Source organism: Lepidothrix coronata, unplaced genomic scaffold (genome assembly GCF_001604755.1).
Source record: "Lepidothrix coronata isolate B3197 unplaced genomic scaffold, Lepidothrix_coronata-1.0 Scaffold60, whole genome shotgun sequence".
NCBI classification, from domain to species: Eukaryota; Metazoa; Chordata; class Aves; order Passeriformes; family Pipridae; genus Lepidothrix; species Lepidothrix coronata.
Window position 1 is genome coordinate 2,849,762 of NW_016690240.1, and position 24,446 is coordinate 2,874,207.

The 24,446-nt window shown below is 39.4% G+C and overlaps 1 protein-coding gene across 3 annotated transcripts in view; it reads left to right on the top strand.

Annotated features, from left to right (window-relative positions):
- Positions 1 to 24,446, top strand: part of RASA3 (RAS p21 protein activator 3) — a 129,154-nt gene that overhangs the window by 88,621 nt on the left and 16,087 nt on the right. For all 3 annotated transcript variants that reach the window (XM_017817379.1, XM_017817380.1, XM_017817381.1), the window contains exons 6-14: positions 6,606 to 6,686; positions 9,379 to 9,451; positions 13,708 to 13,787; positions 17,750 to 17,854; positions 18,357 to 18,513; positions 19,326 to 19,474; positions 21,378 to 21,492; positions 22,365 to 22,439; positions 23,308 to 23,431. In XM_017817379.1, coding sequence (XP_017672868.1) covers positions 6,606 to 6,686; positions 9,379 to 9,451; positions 13,708 to 13,787; positions 17,750 to 17,854; positions 18,357 to 18,513; positions 19,326 to 19,474; positions 21,378 to 21,492; positions 22,365 to 22,439; positions 23,308 to 23,431 — 959 coding nt within the window. The remainder of the gene's footprint in view (positions 1 to 6,605; positions 6,687 to 9,378; positions 9,452 to 13,707; positions 13,788 to 17,749; positions 17,855 to 18,356; positions 18,514 to 19,325; positions 19,475 to 21,377; positions 21,493 to 22,364; positions 22,440 to 23,307; positions 23,432 to 24,446) is intronic.

The window sequence follows — 24,446 nt, forward strand, 5'->3', positions numbered from 1 at the left end:
TTAGTATAAAATATCTTCAGTAAAACATCTGGGAAAGAAATTGTTGCTTGAACCCAGACATTAGCAGACAATTCCTCTTCCTCTGCTCTGTCAGAAGGAAATCACCATTAACAGCCTTGTGTTAACAAGCATTGTGTGTGTGTGACAGAAATGTTGCACATACAGAGCTTTCCACTTAAGACCAAAAGCTGATCTGGGTGCTGCAAGAGGCTGCAAAAACAGATCAGCTCAGGAAGGAATCTATGTTCAGGATAACATGAGTTTAAAAACACATTTAAATGTTTTGCTGGACTACAACTACTCTAAACTGAACTGGGAATGGGAAAGAAAAGGCAGTACTTATGTGGGATTGCAGCTGTAATCTCAGTTTCACGTTTCTGTTGTGCTTTTGATGTAGAGGCTTCAGAAGGTATTTTAAAGAGGAAAAAAACCCCAAATAGTTGCCTGTTCCTCTGATGTGCTTAAGCTCTATCAGAATGGGGGGAGTTTTGAGTGTATAATGTATCTTGTATATAAACATTTCAGAGCCAATGCCTCAGATGCTGTATAGCCTTTATTTTAAGAGAATACACTTAAGTGAAATGCTGATCCCAGGTGAAGTGCCATTTGTTTCAATGGGGCAGGATTTTATTTAGTGCCATAGATCTTTGTGGCAGAAGGAGTTGTCACATGAAGGGGGGAAAGGTAGCTCCAGTCAACTGTTAATCCTCTTGAAGGTTAAGGGGATAGCAAGTGTTTGTTTGCTTGTACACCAGAACTTGTTTGTTCTCCAGAATAAAACAAAACAAACTCAAAAGGAGGAGGGTGTTATCCGTAAGGGGTAGGGTACTGCTGGCGTTTCTAAAGGAGAGTGGTTTTCCTGGAGGGGGTGGTAAAAGAGGTGGAAGGGTAGACTTGAGAGCAGCAGTGTGAATGAGGATTGGATAAAGATTCTGGTTTCGGATTTCCTTGAGAGACCAAAAAATGTCTTGAAAAATCATGATGATAAAGCATTGGTCTGTGAACTCGGTGCTACACAAGCATTGATGTCTTTTGTTCAGTACAGCTGTACCTACTTGAACACTGTTCCATCCTTTCCTTTCTCTGGTTCATTCTGCCAGGCATGGTCAGTGGTCACCGGACACTACACAGTGCTGTAACATTTTGTGTCTGTGTGGAACATAACATGAAGGGGAACTCAGGCACATCATTGCAGGCAATTCACAGTATGTGAGAACTGCTTTCAGAGGAAACTGGTCTGTTTCTCAGTGCAAAAATCATTCAGATGGGACGAATAGTAGGAGATCTTGGTTTGGTACAAGTAGGTCACTGCCCATTGTCAAGAAAGAGGTACTTTTGAAATCTTCTTTTACTAGAGTTCATTTACTGGGAGTGGGCATGATCCTTCAGCTTCAGATGATCATCCGGAGGACAAGGACTTGATGTAATACATTGATTCAGTACTGTTAGCCTCCTTATTCCCTTGGGACAGGGGTAAGGCAAAGTCAGTGTATGAATTGGTAAAGGAACTTTGAGTAGGTTGGGAAATAATAATCTTAGTAATTTTGATGATGAAGGCAGAGTGTAATTTAAACCCAGGATCGGGTCAACTGTAAAAATTTTTGCCTTATTCCAGGAGAAACAGGCGACTTGGTTAACCTCTTGGCAAAAAAGGGTTGAGTGTTTATGTTAAATCCTGAGTGGAGATCCAGTAGATTACTTTGTGGAAGTGAAGGGGAAGTGCAAGGCTTCTCTGAAGGTGCACAAAGTTAAGATGTAACACTTGGTTAGACTCAACCCAGGATACTGATTCTGAGTCTGTCTAGTAGGAGATGAAGAACTATGAGAGCAGTTATACAGTGACACACTCTCATGGTCTCCAGAAATTTATGATTCAGGGAATTTCTGAGCTAGTCTTAGCACCTTTCTGCTTATTAGTGGTGAATGCAGTTACGTCCAGACAAAGCCCCTCTAAAACATGTGTATATAACTGGTTTATTAAGGTTACACACACAGACAAAGGGAATAAGGAGACGGCCTGGGAATAGTTCCTGCTTACAGTGGAAGGTGTTCACTGGTCTGAGAGCAGCTACCATGTGCCACCACAGATGTGAGATTTGCCAAAGTATATATGAAAGTCTGTTATGCAGCATTAAATCAAAGTTCCTCTTAAACCACTGGCAATGAGTGTGGAGCTCAGCTCGTGATGCAAGGCTGCACTGAAAGAAAAGAACATTCAAGAATGAGCTTACAATGGCAAGGAAAGGAGAGAAAAATCCATCTCTTTACTGTCAAACTAGGCAAAAAGACTGGACTACTACATTATGAAGTTAGATTAATAGCCTATTTTATGTGCCCTAAGAAGCCCAGCCACAGAGGGAGACTATTCAGAGGTACTCTGTTATCCCTGGAAGACAAGGTTACTCAGGGTAGTACATATGTTACAGGATGACTCTATAATCAGTAGAAAAGAAAAATTGGGGGGGTGAGGAGGGGGGTGGGAGAAGGGAAGAGAGATTCAAAGAGACTTAAGAAGATAAGTCAGATACCCAGCTCTGGGGAATGTGCATTGCCAAACAAACACTTAGCATAGGCCAAAGATGCATTGTTTTGATGACAATTATGCCACAAAGTTTAAGTTGATACTTGTCTGGTCAGGCTTGTCACACAAAGTACTGAGTGTTCAAGTAATCATTAGATCACTAGAGCAAGCAAGGAGGAAGTCTCTTGTCTTTGAAATGAGAAGAACCTGAATATGGCCAAAAACATGTCTTAAGATAAAGAAATGGAAGGGAGGTGAAACAAGTGGAGGCTGGAAATAAAAGAATAAGATAAATGAATAAACTTGCCAAGCATCAATATTGATCCCAGAAACCAAGCAATTAAAATATATGGATTAGGTACAACAAGAGAAAACAAATATATAGAAAAAAGGATGTATGTATTTTCTGTTGAGGAATCACAGTCTGATCTGAGAAAAGAGAATGGGAACAGTGTGCTGTTCCCTGCCTGGGCTGAAAGTGGGGGAAGAACTGAGCCTGACTTGGTATACTGGAAGTAATTTAGTCTGGAAGAATGGTAAATACGGATATGTGTTTTAAGAACAGCTATGTCCCTTCTGGTTTCTTTTCTCTGTGTCTGTTTTTGCCTTGGTTGTCCATTCTGATACTCAAGGAGGCCAACAACACGTGTGTCCTGAACTGATCACAAAGCCTGTAATTTTTAAATAATTTTTGCAGTTCCAAGGAGGAGGCATGGAATGCCCATGGGCTTGGATCATCCTGATGTTCCTCACCTGTGTTAAGCCTGGTTTTGAGTATGTTTGTTTAGGGGCTGTGTCAGAGGCTACAGCCTACAACTCTTAGTTGGCAACCCAGAGGCAGAGGAAATGCCTGTACTGTCAGATATGAGCTAATTAGTCTTTGTTGAAAAATCTCTTGATTGTTTTCAAAACCTCCTCCTCCTACCTTCCTCATGAGGCACGAGGGCATGCTCATGGTATGTTTAAGTTTTTGAAGTTTTCTTTTAACTGCTGGGAATTTTCCATATCTTATTTACTCTTGTGAAAGTTTGGTCATGAACCACACTGAAAACTGAACTGTCTTGTTTCTTGAAACCTATTAATTTTATAAACCACAAACAAAATATAGTGAGGCAGCTGCTTTGAGACTTTTGTCATATGACCCAGCACTAACCTTAGCTCAGCCCAGCCAGGCAAGCTGTGAGGGATGGCTCACCCTGCCCCAACTGGGCTCCAGATAGCTAATGATCAGAAACTACCAGTTGAGTAGAAAAGATTCTGGCAGCTCCCAGACATTTTTCCTCGGGGGTCTGATGAGTCACTTGTAATTCTTGAATAATCTCGATTGTCTAGGCTTTTTTTCATTATCATTCATGTATCGTTCTGATACATATATGTTAATTCTGTAGATGATTAGAGCAATGGCATTTTATTTTTAACGGCTTTATTCGCTGCATCCCAGTGTGCTCCCCCCTCCCCCCCCAAGATAATACCTTTATTACACATTCCTTTTCTTTTTCTTTTTTTCCCCATCTATTACAGATACTAACTGTCAGTCTTAAAAATGTGATAGCCATGTGGCAGAACTGAGGTTCCATTTTATTGTCTCTGAGTAGCTGACATTTTGTTCTAGCTCTTTTCCTGCTTGCCAAGTAAAGCCAGTGTTCTGGTACCAGGTCGGGAGAGGAGGAGTGTTAATTTACCCAGCAACTTTCCCTTGACTGACGAAAATGGCTGTAACAAAAGCAGCCCTAACATTACATTATCCTGCAGCTAATGAGTCAACCAGACCTGTGTCTTGTTGAATTTTATTGTCTCTCCTCATAATGTTTTGTAAGATACAAGAACTAGAATGAACTTCAAACACAGCCTTCCCTCCTTAAAATCCTGTCTTCAGTCTTTTGCTGGATTTCTTCAACATTCTCAAACAATAACCCCTTTTAAATTACCTGAAAGACTTGTGATACAGTCTATGTCAGTGTCTGTTTCCTGTTTTCCCACATTTTGTTTCTTTCAAGGTTTTTCTTTTGTATTGTTTTTCTTTTTGTATTCCAACTGCACACAAAGAAACAACTTACTCTTAAGTCATCGTGACTGCACAAGAACATCTGTGTATTTTGTTTCATTCTTTTTGTGTTTTCCTTTTTTTTTGTTTTGTTTGGTTTGGTTTTTGGTTTTTCCTCAGAGAACAGAAAAACTACCCTCCTGTGTGAAATGCCCCTCTAGTGTAGCCTAGTGCTGTTTCTGATATTTGACGGTGAGTGATACTTCAAATATGGCATGATTGCTCCAGTGTTGCATCCCTTCTTGATCACTAATTTGGGATTTCCTGATCTGAAGGAGGTTTATGGACCATTAATCTTTAATAGCTGCCTACAAACCTACACTCCATGAGTTCCTGGTTTGAATCCATGTATTCTTTTGGCATCCATGACACCCCATGGCAATAAATTTTGCAATTTCATTGTGTGGAAAAAGTACTTCCTTTTTTGTTTATTTTTAAACCTGCTGTCTGGTAATTTAATTGTGTGCCCCATAATTCTTATTTTGTGAGGAAATGTTCTCCACACCATTCATGATTTTGTAAGATGTTTGTGAATGAATAACTTCTGTTTTCTGAGCTGGAGAGTAGAGACCTGGGAGAGCTGTGAGTGATTAGAAGTCGTCCTCCCTGTGTTTTGTAGAGTACACACAATTCAAGATGTGGGTTCCCAGTGATGTACATTGCTGTGTTCTCTCCAACCAGCTGGTGATACTGTTTGCCTTTTTAGAATCACAGAGGATCCCATGAGGACCATTGAGTGTGTGCCCCTTAGTGTGATCTTCAGTCTTCTTGTACTTGTAGTACTGTGTGAACCTATCTAGATTGTACCTCTTCTGGTACAAAAATGATTTCTGTATTGGTGCAGAATATTAATTTTTTTCCTCCCTCTCTGCAGAATAAGTAATAATAAGTCTGTTGTTAAACTGTATTTGAAGTCCCCATTGTATGTTACCAAATAACCTGCCTTGTGGATAAAGTTGGGGAGCACTATCTGTTACTGAATTTTTATCTATTGATATTTTTAGTATTTTTTTGTATCAAAGTTACTGTCTTTGAAAACATTAAAATGGATATTACTTTTCTTCTGTTTGCAAGATATTTCATGCTGTAATGATATTACTACTCACTTGCCCAAAGAGCTTCAGAGTTTGTCTTCACTGAAATTTTCCAGTTGTAATTGTAAATACTTCAGGCCAGCAGGCTTACCTGTTGGAAGCAGAACTTGCTTCAGGAGGGAGAGGCCTGGCAACTGGCCAGGTTGTCTTTGTTTCCAGCTGGTGCTGCTTTCCTCAGTAGGTTTTAACTTGTGAAATGTGAAACATTTTTTCACTTTTTGGGAGGAGTTGTGTTGGGTTTTTTCTTATTTTTCCTTTTTTTTTTTTCTTCTCCCCCAAAGGGGTGTTGAAATGAAAGTGCAGAAGTGTAACTTTCCCACCATGGAGTGCAGCAAACCCCAATTTGCTCCATGTTTTCTTTCCAATGTCTCTTTTACTGCTTCAGTGCAGAGCTGCTGGACATGGAGAAAGATGGTTGTGTCATATTGTCTCTTGATCTGTTGTTAACACACCTTTACAAATAAGCCCATGCTGAATTTTGTTAAAAGCATTGAGGCCTTCATGAATGTTATTCTGAGGAATTACCTAACTACTGCTGGGATCTGTCTGTGTGGGTTTTTTTAATCATCTGTTACAGAAATAAATTCTGGTTATGTCTTTTGGTTAAATAAGTTGTCAGAGAATTTTAAAGCGCTGATAGCTCCCAACTTGACAGCAAATTCTTACTTTGTGAACCTTAGGTTGTTGTGCTTGCATAATAAGAATCCTTTGAGTTTAGGTTTCTCAGTAATTTAACAGCATTTTTGTCCTCATTAAAGTTAGTGTTTAAGACCAAAATGTGTTTTCAAGTTCAGGTATAAATAAAATATTTCTCTTAGTGACATTTCAATTCCATAGTGTAAAGTATTATGAAAAGGGAACAGGATAAAAAATGCTTTGCTTTTATTTTCAGTCCAGCTTCTTTCCATTTAATTGATTTGTTTGTCTTGGTTTTCTTCTTTTTTAGAGTTTTAGAGTGCCAAGGACTGCCCATTGTGAACGGGCAATGTGATCCCTATGCCACTGTTACCTTAGCAGGACCCTCCAGGCAAGTATTGCACGTTCAAGAGCTTCCATTTTATAAGGATGGTTTCTGTTTCCTTTGTCTGTTAGAAATCTGCATTCTCAGGTGGACAGCTGGGAGTATTTAGACACTGCTAGAATATGTTAAGTGTTGGTGTGTGTGTGTGTGTATGAGCTACTGAATTATTCTAGAATAAGTAATTTGAGGCTTGTTTCAGTTTTGATTTATGTAAACATCTGAATAATCTCAGAATAATTTGAATATCCTGGAGTATATAATTTGTGGTTAGGCTTAATTTATGCATCTTCTCACCTCACAGTTGGAGGCTGGTTTTTGAGCAAATTCATTGCCTAATTTTGGGCAGGGGCAGAAGAGAAATCTGAATACATCAGCATCTTGCAGAGTATGCACGTTTGTATGTGAATATTTAGTGTCTTCACTTTCAAGGTGTGGCAAATTATTGTGTATATCAAAACCCCTAGGTGGCTCAGTCCTATAATTTCATATAAGCAGACATAATAGCATGGATAAAATTTGGAATGAGGTTTTAGTGATGAGATTCTGCATAATACTCTTCAGTTTAAATTTGGGATTCAATTTTCCCATCTGTTATAAAAATTTCCTGTGCTGTTGGATGTCACTGTGGGTTTTTTTTCTGGCTATCTGAAGTCATCTTTTATGTTGGTGTCATTTTAGAAACAAAATAGCTCTGCTCTGACCTCAAAGAATCGGATTTGGTAGCATGGGCTATTCATAATATTTTACAACAATTTCTTGAAAATACTATAAATAAGAAGCATTCTTGACAAATATTTACCTTGCATGCAGAGGAGTCTTTGAGTTTGTCTTTATTCTTCATCTTTGTCTATGTGCATTGAGCCTTGTCTCTATTTTTGAGCTGTGTATTTGAGTTATACACTTTGTTTTAAGCCTGTAACCTTTTTCAGATAGCACTGGATGGCTATTACTGAAACTGTAAGGAGATTGTTTGACTAACCCTTGAAAGACCAAACTTACCTTTGTCAGCTTCCCTCCGCCTCCCAGTCTGGATAATGTGTGACTACTGATCATGTATTTCTCTTCAGAATAAGAAGCATAGCCTTATCCTATTCCTGTCCGGGTTTTTTGGGGGGGAGAAGAGGGCTTGCCTCCTATCTCCAGCAAGCAGCATGCAGCTTATTCCCATCCACTGCTTTGTAATTGCTCAGTAATTGTGCTGCCTTAATCACCTCCCGTTCTACATCCTGCTTCCCAGTCCCCTCCCAGATGGGTTTATCAGTAAAGAGGTTGGTTGGCAAGTGTGACTGATGAGATGGGGTTGGCAATCTGTCCTATGTCCTGGAGGCGATTAGTCTCTCTTATCTCTCAGCTTCTCCTAGGAATAGTGGGATATTCTTAACCTGTACATCATTCTCCTCTCTGGATTTTTCAATGCCTCTCAGAGTAGGAAAGCTGTTTTATTCAGCTGCAATGCCAAGAATAAAAATTTCAACAAACGTGCTGCTGTTTATTGTGTGATTTGTACTTAACAGAGCCATCATCAGGCTTCCTAACCAAAACTCTTTCTATTCCTGTGTTATAGATGGGAAAACATTGTTTATTCATGGACGGGCCCATTCAAGTCACATGGGAAGCAGCACTGAGAATTAGACCCAGCTTTACTTGACCTCTATGAAATACATAGAGTTGTCCAGTTAATATAAGCAGCTTTGGTGCGTGAGAAATGACAGATAGATGTTGGGATGAAATGATTAGTAGGTCAGTTTTCCACATGGCTGATGTGCCTCTCCATCTGTGTCTGTTTTAACTATGCCTGCAGAGCTGTAGGGGAAGATTGGTGACACCGGACAACACAGAGCTTTTCTCTTGTGGGTAATGAGAACGAATCAAGCACAGGTTCATAACATTTGGAAGTCACCAAACAGCTGTTGGCTGGCCTGTGAGAAGTGCGTTGGATGGCTCTAGCCCAGCACCAAGCAGTTAAATGTCTGTGGCTAAAAGCCATGGAGGATGAATGGGCAGTGCTAAAGTTGGTCAGGCCTGGTGAGTGGCTGGGAGGAGGTCTGCCCTGTCTTGTTCCTACAGAACAGTAGAAATAGACTTCTGCTCAGCAGTGCTCATAATAATTTGCCACCATAATATTAACTAAGCTGCAGGGAAAGGGATGGTAATACAGCAATAAAAATATTCTTACTGAAGAATTCATTCTGGATTTTTTTATTATCTAACATTACTGAAAAGCAGTCATTGATTCTTCAGGCCAGGATTATAAAATATAAATATCAGAAATAGCTGTGTTAGTCTTTGTCTCCTGTGTTTTTAGAGTATAGGGAATTTTTGAGTTGCATCAAGACTGAGACAGTCTTCCCTGAGACAATGTTGCTGCTCAGAACCCCGTTCTTGGCAGTTGCTTTGTACCCATAGAAGATTCTGCTGGATCAAGCAAGTGACAGAATCAGGATTTAAGGGCTTGTGTTTAAAAGAGGATAACAAACTGTGATTACTGCCACTTTAGAGAAATAAGCATGCGTTGAATCTCTCTCTTAAATGTGTGTGAATGTCTGTGCCTTGCTGTGCTGGAGCCACATAGCATTCTGGTTTTATTAGATAAATCAAGTGTATGGCTGTTTCCTCTTAAGGGACTGTTTTAGGATCACACTTTTGCTAATGTTGTTTCTTACCTTTTTTGTTTGTTTGTTTTGTTTCCTTAATTCAGATCGGAAGCCAAAAAGACTAAAGTTAAAAAGAAGACCAACAATCCACATTTTGATGAAGTCTTTTATTTTGAGGTTGGTATTTCAAAGGAATGGGTGATAAGCTGAAATACTATACTGTAGATAGTTGGCACGGCATCCTGCTTCATGTTGTGCCAGCTGTCATCTTTGAAGACTGTTTCAATGCATGGCACAGGGGAAAGAAGTACCTGGGATCAGACTACCCGTCTGCTGAGGAAGCAGTATATTGCTTCAGCTCAACTGCTCTATAGGGAAACCTTTAAGTTGGGCACTTCTGAGCAACAGGCTTTACACTCAATCACAACTCACCCCAGTAGAGTTTCGAAAAAGTACAGTTAAAAATGGGTTAAAAAAAACCAACAGTTCCCCCCCAGAGAATTTTGGGGTTTTTTTAAGCCTGTATTTTTATAGCTGCTCCACCCTGTCTTTCCCAGTCAATGGGAGGAAGGTTATTTCCTTAGGAATACTGAAAACTAGAGGAAAATACACTTAAACTGCTTGTTCTGGATGTCTACCAGTCTGCTGCAATACCAATGCCTTTTCTCCAAGTGGGTGACACCTCTACAGCTTTATTTAATACAGAGCATTTTCAACAAATCCAGTTAAGATAAAGTATAACTTGTGTGACAGTTCTCATTTAGGTTCTTTCTGGCAAGAGTAGCTGTAATTGTGGTGTGGCCATACATATATGTGCATGTGTTTATAATTTAGATACCTCTTGAAACTTTCCATTCTGTCTTCTAAAGCATGTGTATCTTTCTCTTTTCTTTTTCTCTTGGACATCATAGTCCTGGTCTCTGCTTAACTGTTCTGTTTCAGTAGACACCTCAAGAATATATCTGGAACAACAAAGTCAATAAAAAGCCAGAGTAGCCCAGTGCAGCTGGCATATATTGAAAAGCCCTTTCCACTCATATGGCTTGCATCATTCAGGTCACATTTGCATAAGAAATTGTTGCTGGCATAGAGATGGTGCCTAGGGATGTGGTTTCTCAAATCAGTTCTGGGATACAGACAACTATCAGGAAAGGATAGCTGGGGAGAGAGGAGTCATACAGGTGCTGGTACACTGCAGATCTAAAGTGCACACATCATTTTTGGCATTTATGTCTTCCTCCTTCTTCTACAAACCACTATCTTTGCCTAGAAGCCTATACTTGTACTGACTAATCTAAAGTCTGTCGTACCAGCAGAAACGTGCTCTTGTTGATGTAATGTGTTTGGATACAAGGAACAGATATAGCAAGTTCTTTATTGGCAGGGGCACTTTCTCAGTACCCAAAGGGGTGGAAGCCATGAGGGTTGGCCAGGATAGTTATCTAAGATAATCTTTCCTTCACTAAGCCAGTGTATCTCATCCTAGGATCCTAGAAACCCTGCTAGCAGTGAGCTTTTGCGCCTGGCTCTTTGAGACTCTGTGGAGTTGCTGCATGAGCATTGCTGGCAGGGGAAAGATTCTGTGATCCTGAGTGCTGAAACTGCATTGAGGTGTCTGTGTTTGCTCAAGGCTGCCCAGGATTTCGGTCTATCACCTGGCCCAGAACTGCAGTCTTTGGCAGTGACACAAGAGTGATGTAAATAAACTAAAATGGGCTTCCCTGTTCTTAACACAGGCAATTCTGGAGGTGCCTGTCAGTGAGAACTTTTAAATGAGAATATAATCTGGGAATTTCAGACTATAAACCATAAAAACTTCACCTGTCTGATTCCTCAGCCTTCTGTGTGCTGCAGAAACAGCAAACATTTGGTATTTAAACACTGAACGTGTCAGGTGGTGCCATATTGGGAAAGGAAAGAGAGACACAAAGCATCTTCCAGCTGGAGTTGGGAGGGAGGGGGCTGGAGGCTTCCTTAGTTTGCCTTTCTGCTGAGAGCTGGGTTGCGTGCAAGTACCGGCAGAAGCAAAACCTGAACTCAAGCCCATGCCCCAGTTGTTCTGCTAACTCAGAGCAAAATGATTTCTGTGTGGGTAAGAGCAGAGCTTAGGAAATGTCTGAATCAGCCAGAATTCTGAAACATAAACATACCCTTAGTACAGACAGAGCCATCATAGATTTATGTCATTTGGAGAGTAGTTAATACATATCAGGCTGAACGTCTTCAAGGAACAAGGTTCAGTAGAACTGCTGTGACTGGAAAATACATTCACTAATGAGATGTGGGCAGACCTGTGGCTGGTGCATGCAAAGTGCTCCAATTCCTGTGGAGCTGCACACAGTCATGCTTTTGACAGCAGTGTCACTTTCTGCTTCTAAACAGCTTCATCAGCTTTCCTGCAGTCTCCTAGCACAGTGATTGGCCATGCCTCCAAGAAGAAGCTGATCTGTAAAAGGCAGTGAATGGGGCCTTACCTTTCTACAACTAAAAAGTCGCAGATTTAATTTTCTGAACGGAAAGTAGCTTGTAATTGGTTTGGGAAATAGAGGACCTTATTTAAGGGATGCTGTGAGTGAAACTTGCACCTGATGGTTAGGAGCCATTTTCATCACCACTTCAGCTGCAGTGTGGTGTGGAGCTCTGTAACAGGAAAATGGCCCTCTTTCAGGAACTGAAGGGGGGAGTGCTGGGAACCTGCTTGTGAACCTGCATGTGCTGGAAAACAAACGAGCAGCTAATAAACAGCTTTTCAGCTTTGCCTGAGGAAGGGGACCAACACAGCAGAATTGTGCCCCCTTTTTTGTGAAATGTTATGTGGCAGCTGGTTCAGCACCGTGGACTGGGAGTTTCCTCATCTTCAGTTCCATAGAGCTGTCTCTTTAGGAATACCACTCTTGAGCTGTATTAATGTGCATACTAAATAGTCGTATGGGTAAACAGAGATACTCATACAAGTAGATTCCAGCAAAACTTCTTAGGAAAGTGTTTACTTAAAAGGGACATGCCATAAGTTATACTATAGCTTTTTAAAACAACTCATGTGTTACAGATAATAAGACTTAAAAGCTTCCTTCCTCATTGACAATGACACCATTAGCTTACAGTGGTAGTAGCAAACGTCATTTGCAGTTATGTAGGAAAATTTGCAGGAATAGTGAAGACAGTGTTTGCAAGGCTAGGGTGAGGATATTTGTGCTTAGATCCTGAAGTGTATTTAAATACACTGGTTTTGGGCTTGCCAGTTAATTTTGATTTCATTAGTTTGTAGCATTTGGTCTCCAGTGCTGCCAGTACCTTTTAGTTTTTATGTATCACCTTGAAAATGTTTCCTCCCTCACACAGACATACGTACAAAAGGCTCTGAGTGTCCTGTGCCAAAGATTCTTCTCTGGTTCCTCCCCACTTAGGCAGCTATATTGTTGCCTCCCTTGTTTGTGCCGTCTGCGTCTCATGTACAGTACAAAACCAAGAAGTCAAGTTTACAATAAAAGCCAGTTTTTGTGAGTGGGAAGTATTAAGCCGCAACTGTATTCAAACCTACAATAAAGTTGAGCTTCTTTGTGCAACCAAGAGCTGAACCCACACATCATACACCCTTGCATTTGGTCAGTTCCTGCTGTGGTTTCAGCTGGGCGGGGTAGCCTTTTTCTCAAGTTTCTGACACACTATACAAAAACACAACCTTCAAAGTCTTTTTATAGGCATGCTAGAAAATAAATTTTAAGAAATGTTTGTATAAAACCTTTCTTGCTAATGCTCTACACTTACAGCTTTCTGGGTTTTTTACCTGTGCTTTGCTGTTTAATCAGTCTTGGAAATATGGTTGGTGAACTGTGCAGCTGGTTCTATATTCTGATATGCACAACATAGGCTAGGGTCTCTTAGACAATTGGTCTGCTTGATATTTGTTGTGTGGACAGGTTAAATTGACTTCCAGGATATCAGGGCAGGCAGAACTTCCCAATTCTAACTGGATACACAGCAAAGTGTTTTTAAGGGTGGTTTTCATTCCTCCCCCACTCTCTCCTCAGAGTGCCTCAGGGCATCTGTTGTACAGCTGTATTTAAAACCCAAATATTAATTGCCCTTTTATTTCCCTAGATGGATTATAAAATTGGTGCTCCTTCCAACAGTGTTTTTCTGTTGTTAATATAAACTCAAAGTGCTATAGTAATATTAAAGATGTTCTTTCTCTGTAAAGAAAGTATGGAGTATCTAGTAACTCCAGGTTATGACTTTGTAGCCAGCACTTTTGTATAGTCAGGAATCTGTTTAGTCAACATGTTTATTCACTTGCATGAATGTTTTCAGTATCGGGTCTGAAGTCACTATCTGCTGATAGTGAAAGGCAGTGATCTTCCAAAGCTTTGTACAAGTTAGATCAGAAAGTTTTTGTGTCAGATAAGCTGTTAAAGTTTCTTCCTTTTTATTAGGTTACAAGACCCAGTAGCTACAACAAGAAATCCCATTTTGATATTGAAGATGTTGATGAAGTTGACAAAATGGAGATTAGGTAATATAAAATACTTCACTGGTATAAAACTGTCTTCCTAAGTTGTGTAACTTTGTAGTAGACCATGTTTTCAAAGTGGCAAGCATGGTTTTACTGTTGATGAATCAAGATGGGGCTTCATCATTGTATGTTCATTTACCTCCACAGTATTGTATCTTGAATGTGTGTGATGGTTTTCCTTTGTATCCTGTGTATACTGTGTGTATGCTAATGTGTGGTTGTCATGAAGCACAGCCTTTTGTCTTTGCTCCCCTTTCCTCCCTCCCTCAGTTTCCCAGGAGAGCCCAGAGGCTCTGTGATGCTCTCAGTTAAAGAATGTATTTTCTTTTATCGCTTACTTTTAGCAACCCTTGTAAGGTCCTTCTTCCCTGGAAAGAAACTCTTGAACTCAGAGTTTTTCTGGGGCAGAGGCAGTTTCTCTTCTCTTTTGCCTGCCAAACTTTAACCCCTTATTGCAAGGTCTGGTATGATAAAAGTGAAATCAGTTGCACAGGAAAAGAGCTATTCTGATTTCAAAACCAAAACAGCCCTGCCCCACCACGTGCCACCCTCTCAGTACTATTTTAAGCCCTGCTAGGGACAGACGAGTATAAGAGTGGAGAGAAGAAAACAATAGGAGGTATGAAATTTGAAGGTATCACATGCAGCATACCATCACATAGGTTGAAACTTGGAGACTTAGGCTATCTGGTGATCTGGATGCATTGTAGATGAAAATTGCTGTATCTACATCAGATGATGAGAAATTCCCCTCTCCTTTATGCTAGGATTTGGAGGAAGAAAGGTTGAGGGAGAATAGTAGCACCCTCTTCCTCCCCAGGTATTCCCACATGAGAGGCAGTGAGGCATCTCCCAAATGTTCCCTAGTTCCTTCAGAAGCACAGCTGACTGTAAGGAAAGGAGGGAATACCGGGAAGGGGAACAGTACTTAGTCCCAGCAAGCAAGATGCATCTGTGTTCACGAATGAATGGATTGAGAGCTGTTCTAATTTGACAGTCAGCTGCTGGTTCATGTAGCCTGTCAGTGTAGTATTGCAGTGCTACAAGACCATTAATAGATTTGTGTTTGCCATGGCTCTGTGAGGCAGGAAAGGGAAACTATTCCTATGTGAGAGACACAAAAGCTGTGCTCTTTCTCTGAGAACATCTGTGTCAGGCAGTGTGTCAGGTAGCTGCTTGAGGGGCAACTTCACAGCTAGTTAATGGGAGAAAAAACACAGACCCAAGTGCAGTGCTGTACTGGTTTGGTGGTGTCAGTGTTGCAGCACAGCAGATGATGTAGTCCTAGCACTAGACTATATTTCTTCAAAGCTTTGCATGGTGTAGGCAGATATTAAGTAGCATGTTCCATATCCCATGGGATGTATGGGATGGAATGGGCAACTAAACCACATCTTGGGAGTCCCAGTCTAGTCTTTATAACCATGATGCTCAGCCATACGCTGATTTGAAGTGAAAGCTAGGATTCTCTGATAGTTTTTGTGATAGTTTGGAAGGGGACCCTAGACATTGTTGGGCAGTGGTTACACATTGCATAATATTTCAGTGATTCTTATTTTGTACTACTGGACTAAATGAAATTATACAGTTATTTTACTTACTGAGTATATTTTCTGGTCAAATGACTGCAACAAAAATGTATATGGAGCTGAGCTTCAGAAAAGTCTGTCATTCCTGAAAACCAGTGTATCACAGTGTGGTGAAGATGAGTAGTTTGAGAGGAGGCTTACAAAATAGTTGGGTAAAGATTAAGTACTTAAATAATAAGCAAAAGCAGATGAAGTGTTAGTCTTGGTTGGACAAATTCTGCTCAGAGGTTTTGTCCCCTGTAGGACAGAGTGTTTTTGTTTCCATCTCAGGTTCCCCTTCCACCCCCGCTCACTTCCTCCACTGTGTTTAGTGAGAGTTAGGTTGCACTCATGCCCTCTGGATGGATCACACAATCTATGGGTTTGGGGATTTGTTTTCTTTTTCTCTCCTGAGAAAAATACAGTACCACAGGGTAAAGAGGAGACTTAGTCTCTCATGATTTCTCTCTAAAGCTATGAAAGTTTTCTCTTTTTGAGTGGGTGTAGGAAGTTGTAGGCAGCACATATCAACACTTGGGGACCAGATGTTCTGGTGAACTCATTGTTTCTCCTCCCCCTCTCTGCTGTTTGTTTCTTTCTGTGACTACAATCTGTCCAGTTTCAGAATAATACTTGTCATAATTTTGCCTTTTAAAAATCTTGGGAAACAATCGTCTTTTAGACTCTGAGGTTTGTGTATTAAGATTTTTAATAAATGCTGTTCACTCTTTGTAGTCCAAGAGCACAAACCAATAATTTCAGAATTTACATGCCTGCTTTGCTTACTGTGTAGTGTGAGACCTACTTTAACTTGCTAGTTCCTCATGTACAGATCCTTTGCATTGATTTTTTTCTTTAGCTGGGGGGGAACATCCTTTGTTTGAATGTGTTATTGCTAGTTGGCATCTTGAAAGAGTTTGGATAAACTAGAAACCAGCAGCCTGTAAATACTTAGTAAATTGTAAGTTTGACAGTGTAAATAGACTTAAAGATTCTTTTCCTCCTGAAGCTGCTTTTAGCTACCTGAACTTGTTAGCAAGATAACAACTCACCAAATATGGAGAAAGGGGAGAGGAGGTTGAGTTTTCAAAGAATTTTTTTTCCTTTTGGAGCATTCTTGCCCTGCAGAAATACTGTCAAAATACCAATATTTGAAGAACTTTACCTAGCACATGTGCAATGTGAGATGATGGTATGTCTAGTGTATGATACTTGATGCATGAGACACTGCTGGCAGATACAAGGCTCAGAGTATATAAAAGTGATGTCCTCTGCTCTTGGATAAGATAGGATAAACCTTTAGCAGGATTCTCAACATCCATGCCTTGACAAGTCTGCTGTGACTTGCTTGAGACTAGGAAGGTTGTGTAAGTACGTCCATGATTTTGGGGACACAATGACTTTACAACTTATCAAAATTAAAGTTGCTCTTCTAAAAATCATCATTATTGGAAAACCTGTATTTCTTCCCATGTAACTTTTCCCCCCCCCCCAAAGATTATGCCACGTTCAATCTCTCTTAGCTGCAAAATAGTCAGCTGAGCTTGTTTTATAATAAAAGTACCTTACAGAGGAAATCTTAAAATATGTACAGAAACCACTACCTTGGAGTTTGAAACCCTTGCTTCGAGGTGGGTATGGTAGCATTTATCTACAGATGCTAGATTAGGCACCAGTACTTCTGCTTTGAATCTCAGTGCAGTTGTTTTCCATCCTAGTGCTAAAAAGCATAAGAAAGTATCATCTAGAGATACATACCAGAACTTTCCAAATGTGAGGGACCAAGTGCCAAAAATTGTGTAAGCTTCAGTCAATACATAGATTATACAAAATGGTAGAAAATATCCCGAGGCTTTGAATATCTCTACAGAGCTAGTTTAGGTGCCCAAAATATGTAAGCTTGAGACAGTGAGTCTTTCCAGGAGCTAAAGTGCTGGGAAGGACTACGTAGACATCCAACCTTATTCCATAAAGCTGCCACTTAGCTGCTGGTAATCCCAAATTAGACAGGAACTGACAGTATGGAGTCCTTAAATTTGCACTTTTTTCCCCTGGTGTCATTCTACCTGTATTTTTCCATTTCCTGGGATAGCCAAACTATCCCAGCCCTCCGAATCTTTATCATTATCAATCATGGAAACACTACAGATGAGAAAAAGTTAATCTAAATTATTTTTTTCACTGATGTTTCATGGAGATGAATTGCATGGCTTCAGAAATCTAAGGTAAGGTTATCACTTTACTGTTTGGAAACCATTGCTGTACAGTTTTAAGTCTTTCTAACTCATAGACTTAAGGGGAAAAAACCCAACAAATTTGGAAAAAAGGTTGGAATTATTTGTTTTTATTTTTAATTTATTATTAATGTTTTTAATTTATTTGTTTTTAATATAGGGTTGATCTTTGGAATGCCAGTAACCTGAAGTTTGGTGATGAGTTTCTAGGAGAACTGAGACTCCCTTTGAAATTTCTCCGACAGTCTAGTTCTTACGAAGCATGGTATTTGACATTTTTCTTTTGGAGAATAAGTAGAAACATATGTCTCCTCTGAAGACTTAAGAGTCATTACTGCTATGTGATAAAGTTTAAATGGATTTAATTTGTATCTTTTTTGTAAGCAAGCCAAAGTAATCTTAGCTAGTGTAAGAACAAGAAGTTTTGATAACGTGATTAGAGATTTCAGACTGCCTCTGTGTTGCGTGTGGGAGTTCTAATATGTTGGGTTTATGATATTATTTACTGCAGTTTATCAGCAATGCCATGGTTTTAGTGTGTGAGTTTTTAATCATAACTACATAAAACTTATGTTCAGAACTTCCCATGTTGCAGTTGGTGCAAAATAGACTGGCAAACTTAGTTAAAAACCCTGATTCAGAGCTCTCAAGGATTTGATACATATATAAATACTCTGTGTATCTGTACATTTTCTATACGTTCACATATAGCCTGAGATAATCTTGTGTTTCAGCACAAACTTTCTGTCTTATTTTTTGCATATCAGGTATTTCCTGCAGCCCAGAGATAATGGTAACAAGTCATTGAAACCTGATGACCTTGGTTCCTTAAGGTTAAATGTGGTTTACACTGAGGACCATGTTTTTTCCTCAGACTATTACAGTCCACTTAGAGACGTCCTGCTAAAATCTGCAGATGTCGAGGTAATTTGCTTGCATTGTTTGTTGTTTACCTGCAGATCATCCTCCCAGGGGTCTCTGAATGTTTGTCACTATCTTGCTGGCACCATAGTTTTTTAGTTACCAGAGAGGTCAGCTTCTTTTTCACACCTGAGAGCCTTGTTAAGCTTTGCATATACCTGGTGCTTGTTTTCAGTCCTTGCAGAGATCTTTATCTGTATGTAGTATGGCGGGTGAAGGCACACCCAGGAACACCAGTGGTTTTAACAGCAGCATATTCTCTGTGACTTTTTAATTTTACATGTGAAAATGCAAAGTAAACTTCAGTTTGACCAGTTGTTTTCCTGTGGTGGAGAGGAACAGGTTTGCTTGCATAATTGAGAAAAACCCAAACCAAGAACTATTCCTGAAGCGTCAGAGTTGGACCTTGTGCCCTTGTGTATATTTTTAACAGTTGTAGCAGCGCTTTTATTTTTTCAGTGGAAGAACTGGGTTCTATACTCACTGTGACTTGAAATTGTAAAGGGTTAAATAGAGTTCTTCCTCTTCACTTGCTTCCCAGGCAAATGACATTCAGTGAAAAGACAGCCATTAAAAATGGGGGGGGGAAGAGACTGTACTGTAATAGTTTTTAAAGTGCTGCCCTCTTGCGATCAGAACTCACAGCCCACAAAAACTGGGATGTAACATCACCTATGTTAGGTACAGACATGTTGGGTAACTGGCCGTTGCAACTGTTGTATGGGGTTCAGCATTATGGAGCTAATGGTAAAAGAAAGGAAGGATGCTTGTTCTGGAAGGATTTCTCAAAGTTTTTATTACTTTCCTCTGTTCAGCCTGTTTCAGCATCAGCTGCACACATTTTGGGTGAAGTTTGCAGAGAAAAACAGGAAGCAGCCATACCTCTTGTCAGGCTTTTCTTACACTATGGCAGAATTGTGCCTTTCATAAGTGCCATTGCGAATGCTGAAGTGAAGAGAACTCAGTAAGTACCAAAAACCAGCAGCTTTGCTATCAAACATACCTGCTGTGCTTTGGCTAGTGCTGGGATGCTCCACTCAGTTTCTAGAATCATGCAATTTCAAAAGAAAACGTCAGAGTTTTTCCTGTTCCTCCCAGCTCAGTAGCAGAGTTCTTTATAAATGCTTTCACTGCTCTCAAGATCTGGTGAGTTTGATTTTTGGAGGAATTCCCATCGTGTTTTGTGAAATCTACTTGCAAGACTATTGTAAGATCAAAAGCAGGGATTTTCATTCTTTTAATGTTAAGTATAGTTGATAACTGTAAAATTCTGTGTTTCCTTCAGCTGTTCATATGAAATCATTTCAGCTTTATCGTGTGCTAATAAATCATCTAGTGCTGTGTTTGTTGAATTTGTTCAAAACAAAAAGCAAGTTTCTTCCTAATAATGAATATTTAAGGCAAGCTGTATGTATAATTTTTCCAGTTAGAGGATGGAGGAACAAAGATGGGATTGGATTTGGCATGGGATAGCAGAAAACAAAGTTGGGTTGTTTTGGTTGCTTCTTTTAAGTGCCTTGTTTGGCTTACTGGGGGGCTGATAGTTCAGTAGTGTAAGATCTAGTATTCACACCAGGAAGGTCCTAAAGAACATTTGTTGCCACAAGCCTTGTGCCTATGTAGTGATGCTCTTGACTAACAGTAGAAGAGACAATTGGGAGGTAATGGGAATGACAGATACCGACTCTGAAGTAAGAGCTTCCTCTGTACAAAATAAAGTCTTTGTGTGGGTTGGCTCTTTTAAAAGTGTCTGAGGGATCAAGTGTTTTCCTTCCTCTAGGAAGGTGGTTTTTTTCTGTACTGCAGGTTGGCTGAAAGAGCTTGGTTGCTGCAGTATGAGGAAATTTGCTGCTCCCTTGTCAGTCATGCTCCTGTGAGAAAACAGCAAAGACGGCATTTGTTTTCAGGGCTTTCTGGCATTTGTAACAGGCAGTGAGCTTACTCTTTTTGTGAAACAAAATGATAAATCTAGCAAAGCAATTCATCCTGTTATTCACTGCTTGTAAATGAGTACAACTGTAGTAAGCTGTACACAACAGAAAAGATTTCAGTGTATGTACAAGAGCAGCCACATAACTTCATATCAAGTTTGATCTGCTGTCACTAGGCACAGGGTCTGATGATATGGTTGTAGATGAGGTCATTGATTATGTACCTATTTGAATAACGTAAATTGCTGTGCGAGGAATTGCAGGTACATGATAGTGCTGTTAGCTAAACTTTACAAATCACAGTGGCTGTATGTCTAGTACAAGATGAATTCTGTGCAGGGGACTTTTCAGAAAGACATGAGATGAGTCTGCATGACATCAGGTCTCAGGGCAGAACTGGGATCTGCACTGTGTTTAATAGTGTTACCACAGAGCAGTGCTGTAAGTCCTTTAGAAAAGATGACTGTGTTTTCTTCTCCCTCCCAGCTTACAAATGCTTATTTTGTAGGTCGAAGTAGTAGGTCATGTGTAATGTCCGGTGTTGTTGTGAGACTGTAATCACTGCCTCCTTCCTTTAGTGAAACTAATGCTGTTCAGTAGGATGTGAAAACAGGTGATTTTCCCCCATTTATATTGTAAACCCCTTTGATTTGGGCCTGCATGTTGCTGTGAGTTTGGATAGTGCACTGAGCACACTACACTAATACAAAGAAGATCTGTAGTCCCTCTGGACTTTCCATGACTACTGCTTTTCGGTTATACCTGGAAGTGCACTAAATGCTGTGTGACTGCATTTAATGGCAGGCTGTGTCAAAGGGAGAGTTTTGCTTGTGTATTCAAACCCAGGTTTTCGTCACCTTTCACTGCTGCTTTTATTTCCATGTATTAGCAGTTTATTACAAAGACACTGAATTACAGAAAATTGTTCACTTCCAGAGATCCAAACACCATTTTCAGAGGAAACTCATTAACTTCCAAGTGCATTGACGAGACAATGAAACTGGCAGGAATGCATTACCTGCAAGTTACACTAAAGCCAATTATAGATGAGGTAAGAACAGTTTAGACTGTTTATTTGGTAAAATATCCCTCTAAAGACCTCCAGGGAGCAAATACTGTTTATTACTTCCCATTTTAAGATGGCTTTATAGGAGTAAGTCTTAATAGTCTGTTTCTACATTAAAATCTTGTGTGTTCCTTTAGCCACAGCTGAGTCTTCTAATTCAGAAACAATTGGATTGAATTAAATGAAAAAGAAAACGTCTATTTATTAACCTAAATTACTCTGTTTTATAAAATATAGCATATAGTGTTTCTGAGAAATTAGTAAAGTAATAACTTAATGAGTAAAGAATATATACAACAGAAAGCTATTGTAAAGCTATAAGTAACACATTTAATCCAGTGGGTATAAAGGAATACAGTTATTCTTAGATAACTGTGCATGTGATGCATGTATTATAACAATGGTTATCTATCCAGTGCAGAATGGTGAGTGTGGGTATTTTAGTGCAGTAATTGGGCAATGCTTTCAGACCACAGACTTCCTTTAAATGATTTGGCAATTTCTTCGGCTGTTGTTGTCTTAGTGTTTCATCAGAAAGTGTCAAGTTTTAAAACATATGGATGTACTTCCAAAGTTGACTATTTTGGAAACAGGGCTTTTCTTGAACAGCCTTGCTTATGAAAGTCTAAAGAAAAATTCTCCATTTCAGTTGAAGGAAAGGGTAGAACTAATTGATGCTACTACTTTTTGGAAAAGAATAAAGATCACATAATTTGCTTTGTCAGAAGGAAAAATACTATTTATAAAGTTGGCTTTTGCCTTTTACCTCAAAAAACTAAGAAGTATACTTTTTACAAAACCTTTTCTACTTGTAGATAAACTTAAATATTAATTGTTAAATATATTTTTTTTTCTAGATCTGCCAGGTCCATAAACCTTGTGAAATTGATCCTGTGAAATTAAAAGATGGTGAAAACCTGGAAAATAACAGGGTATGCATTAGATTTTGAAGACACAACCTCTGTTTACACTGTCAGGTTTAACTGAGGTCCTCAGTAATTTGCAACATTTGATGTTGCAAATAATTTTGTCATTCATTAGAATACAGTGCAAGCTTTCTTAACACCACCCTTATAATTATTTTACAACAGCTTTATATTATGCTATAAACCTGTAGAAAATTAATCACTTCTACTGCTGCCCTTGAGGACAAGGATGACTTAGCTTGTGGCTAGAGTGGAGGAAATGAGGCTCAGGGGATCTTATCTTTCTCTGCAATTACCTGAAAGGAGGTTGTAGCAAGGTGGGGTTCAGCCTCTTCTCCCAGCAAGTGACAGAATGAGAGGAAATGGCCTCAAGTTGTGTCAGGGGAGGTTTAGAGATATTGGGAAAAATTTCTCCACTGTAGGGGTGTTCAGGTATTGGAACAGGCTGCCCAGGGAAGTGGTGGAATCACCATCCTTGGAAATGTTCAAGAAGCATGTGAGGTTGTGGCACCTGGGGACATGGTTTACTGGTGGACTTGGTTTTGCTGGGTTAACAGTTCAACTCAATGATCTGAAAGGTCTTTCCCAGTTTTAATGATTTTGTGATTCTGCTGATGATGTAGAAATGGTGCTATGAGAAGGAATGATATGCCATAAAACCGTATCATTTAATGTTTGGATTTGATAGGAATGATATTGTTACTCTTTACATTTACCAAAGAGAGTATAATTGAGTGTGAGATTTTTTCTCAAGTGTATAATGTTGAAAGTGAAAATCTTTTAATGATGCCATTATGAATAAAACCAGGAATAGTGCCACTTGCCACAGCAGAAAGCTGCGCTAATTTTGTCATACATCTTTACACTTTTTCAGGAAAATTTGAGGCAATATGTTGATCGCATTTTTACTGTAATTACAAAATCTGGTGTAAGCTGCCCTACAGTGATGTGTGATATTTTCTTTTCACTGAGAGAATCAGCTGCCAAACGTTTTCAAGGTGAGTTTCTATATATTGTTTTATTTTATGTAATTGATAGCTTTTAAACACAGACACAGTCTGTGTTTACTAAATCCCTGATGGATTTAGTAATTGAACAGCAGCTTATCTAAAATATGATTTGGAGTGTGTTAATGCAGGTTTTTCATTGGTTATTCATTCCACAAAGAACATGACTTTTAATTATGGTTTTGAATTCTTTCTTCAACATCTTTTAGAGGAAAACAGCATTTAAAAAAATTATTATGATGGTATGTGTTTATGAGTTCAGTACTTGCAAAGTATGTTCAGTTTGCAAATGTTCAGGGTTTTGTAAAGGCTTGTTTTGCAGACTTCATGCAGCAGAATTACTTTCTCCTCATATGTCAAACTATAATAAAGGCCAGTCTATAAATTAGAGTTATTGCAAGCTCATTGCCCTAGAAGCCCATGTGCTGCAAAGGTTTTCTGGCTGTCAAGAGAGAATTCTTTCCACTCCCTCCTAGATGTTTTGGCTCTGAGAGTGAGTGGGAATATAAAACTGGAATTGGGCAAAACAACTGACCTATGATTTTTCAGGAAGGGAAGCAGATTACAGTAAGGAAGTTTTAGAGGGAGTAATAAAAATTCAGCTTTTAAACAACCACTCTGGAGTAGAAAAGCTCAAGCAAAAAAGCATTAACTGTGCTGTCATGCGGTTTATGTTAAAGTAAATAAATAGTATGTTTTCGGTAACTACCAACTGGAATAGATACATTAGGGGTCTGTACATTAGGAGTCTGCAACTAGGTAACTGAGAATTGGCCTCTGTGCTGAACATTTCATTAACTATGTAAATTATTCACCTTACTTCATTGCATAGATAGCAGATGTTTGTATGAAATCAAAAGTGAATGGTGTTCTCCTTGTAGCTTGTGTCATGGACCCACTTCTTTTTTTAAAAGGGCTGTCATTAACATTTCCTTGGTTTAGGCTAGATGATCTCTGGTTTCAAATCCTTTATCATCAGTTAATCCTTAACTCACAAATATATACA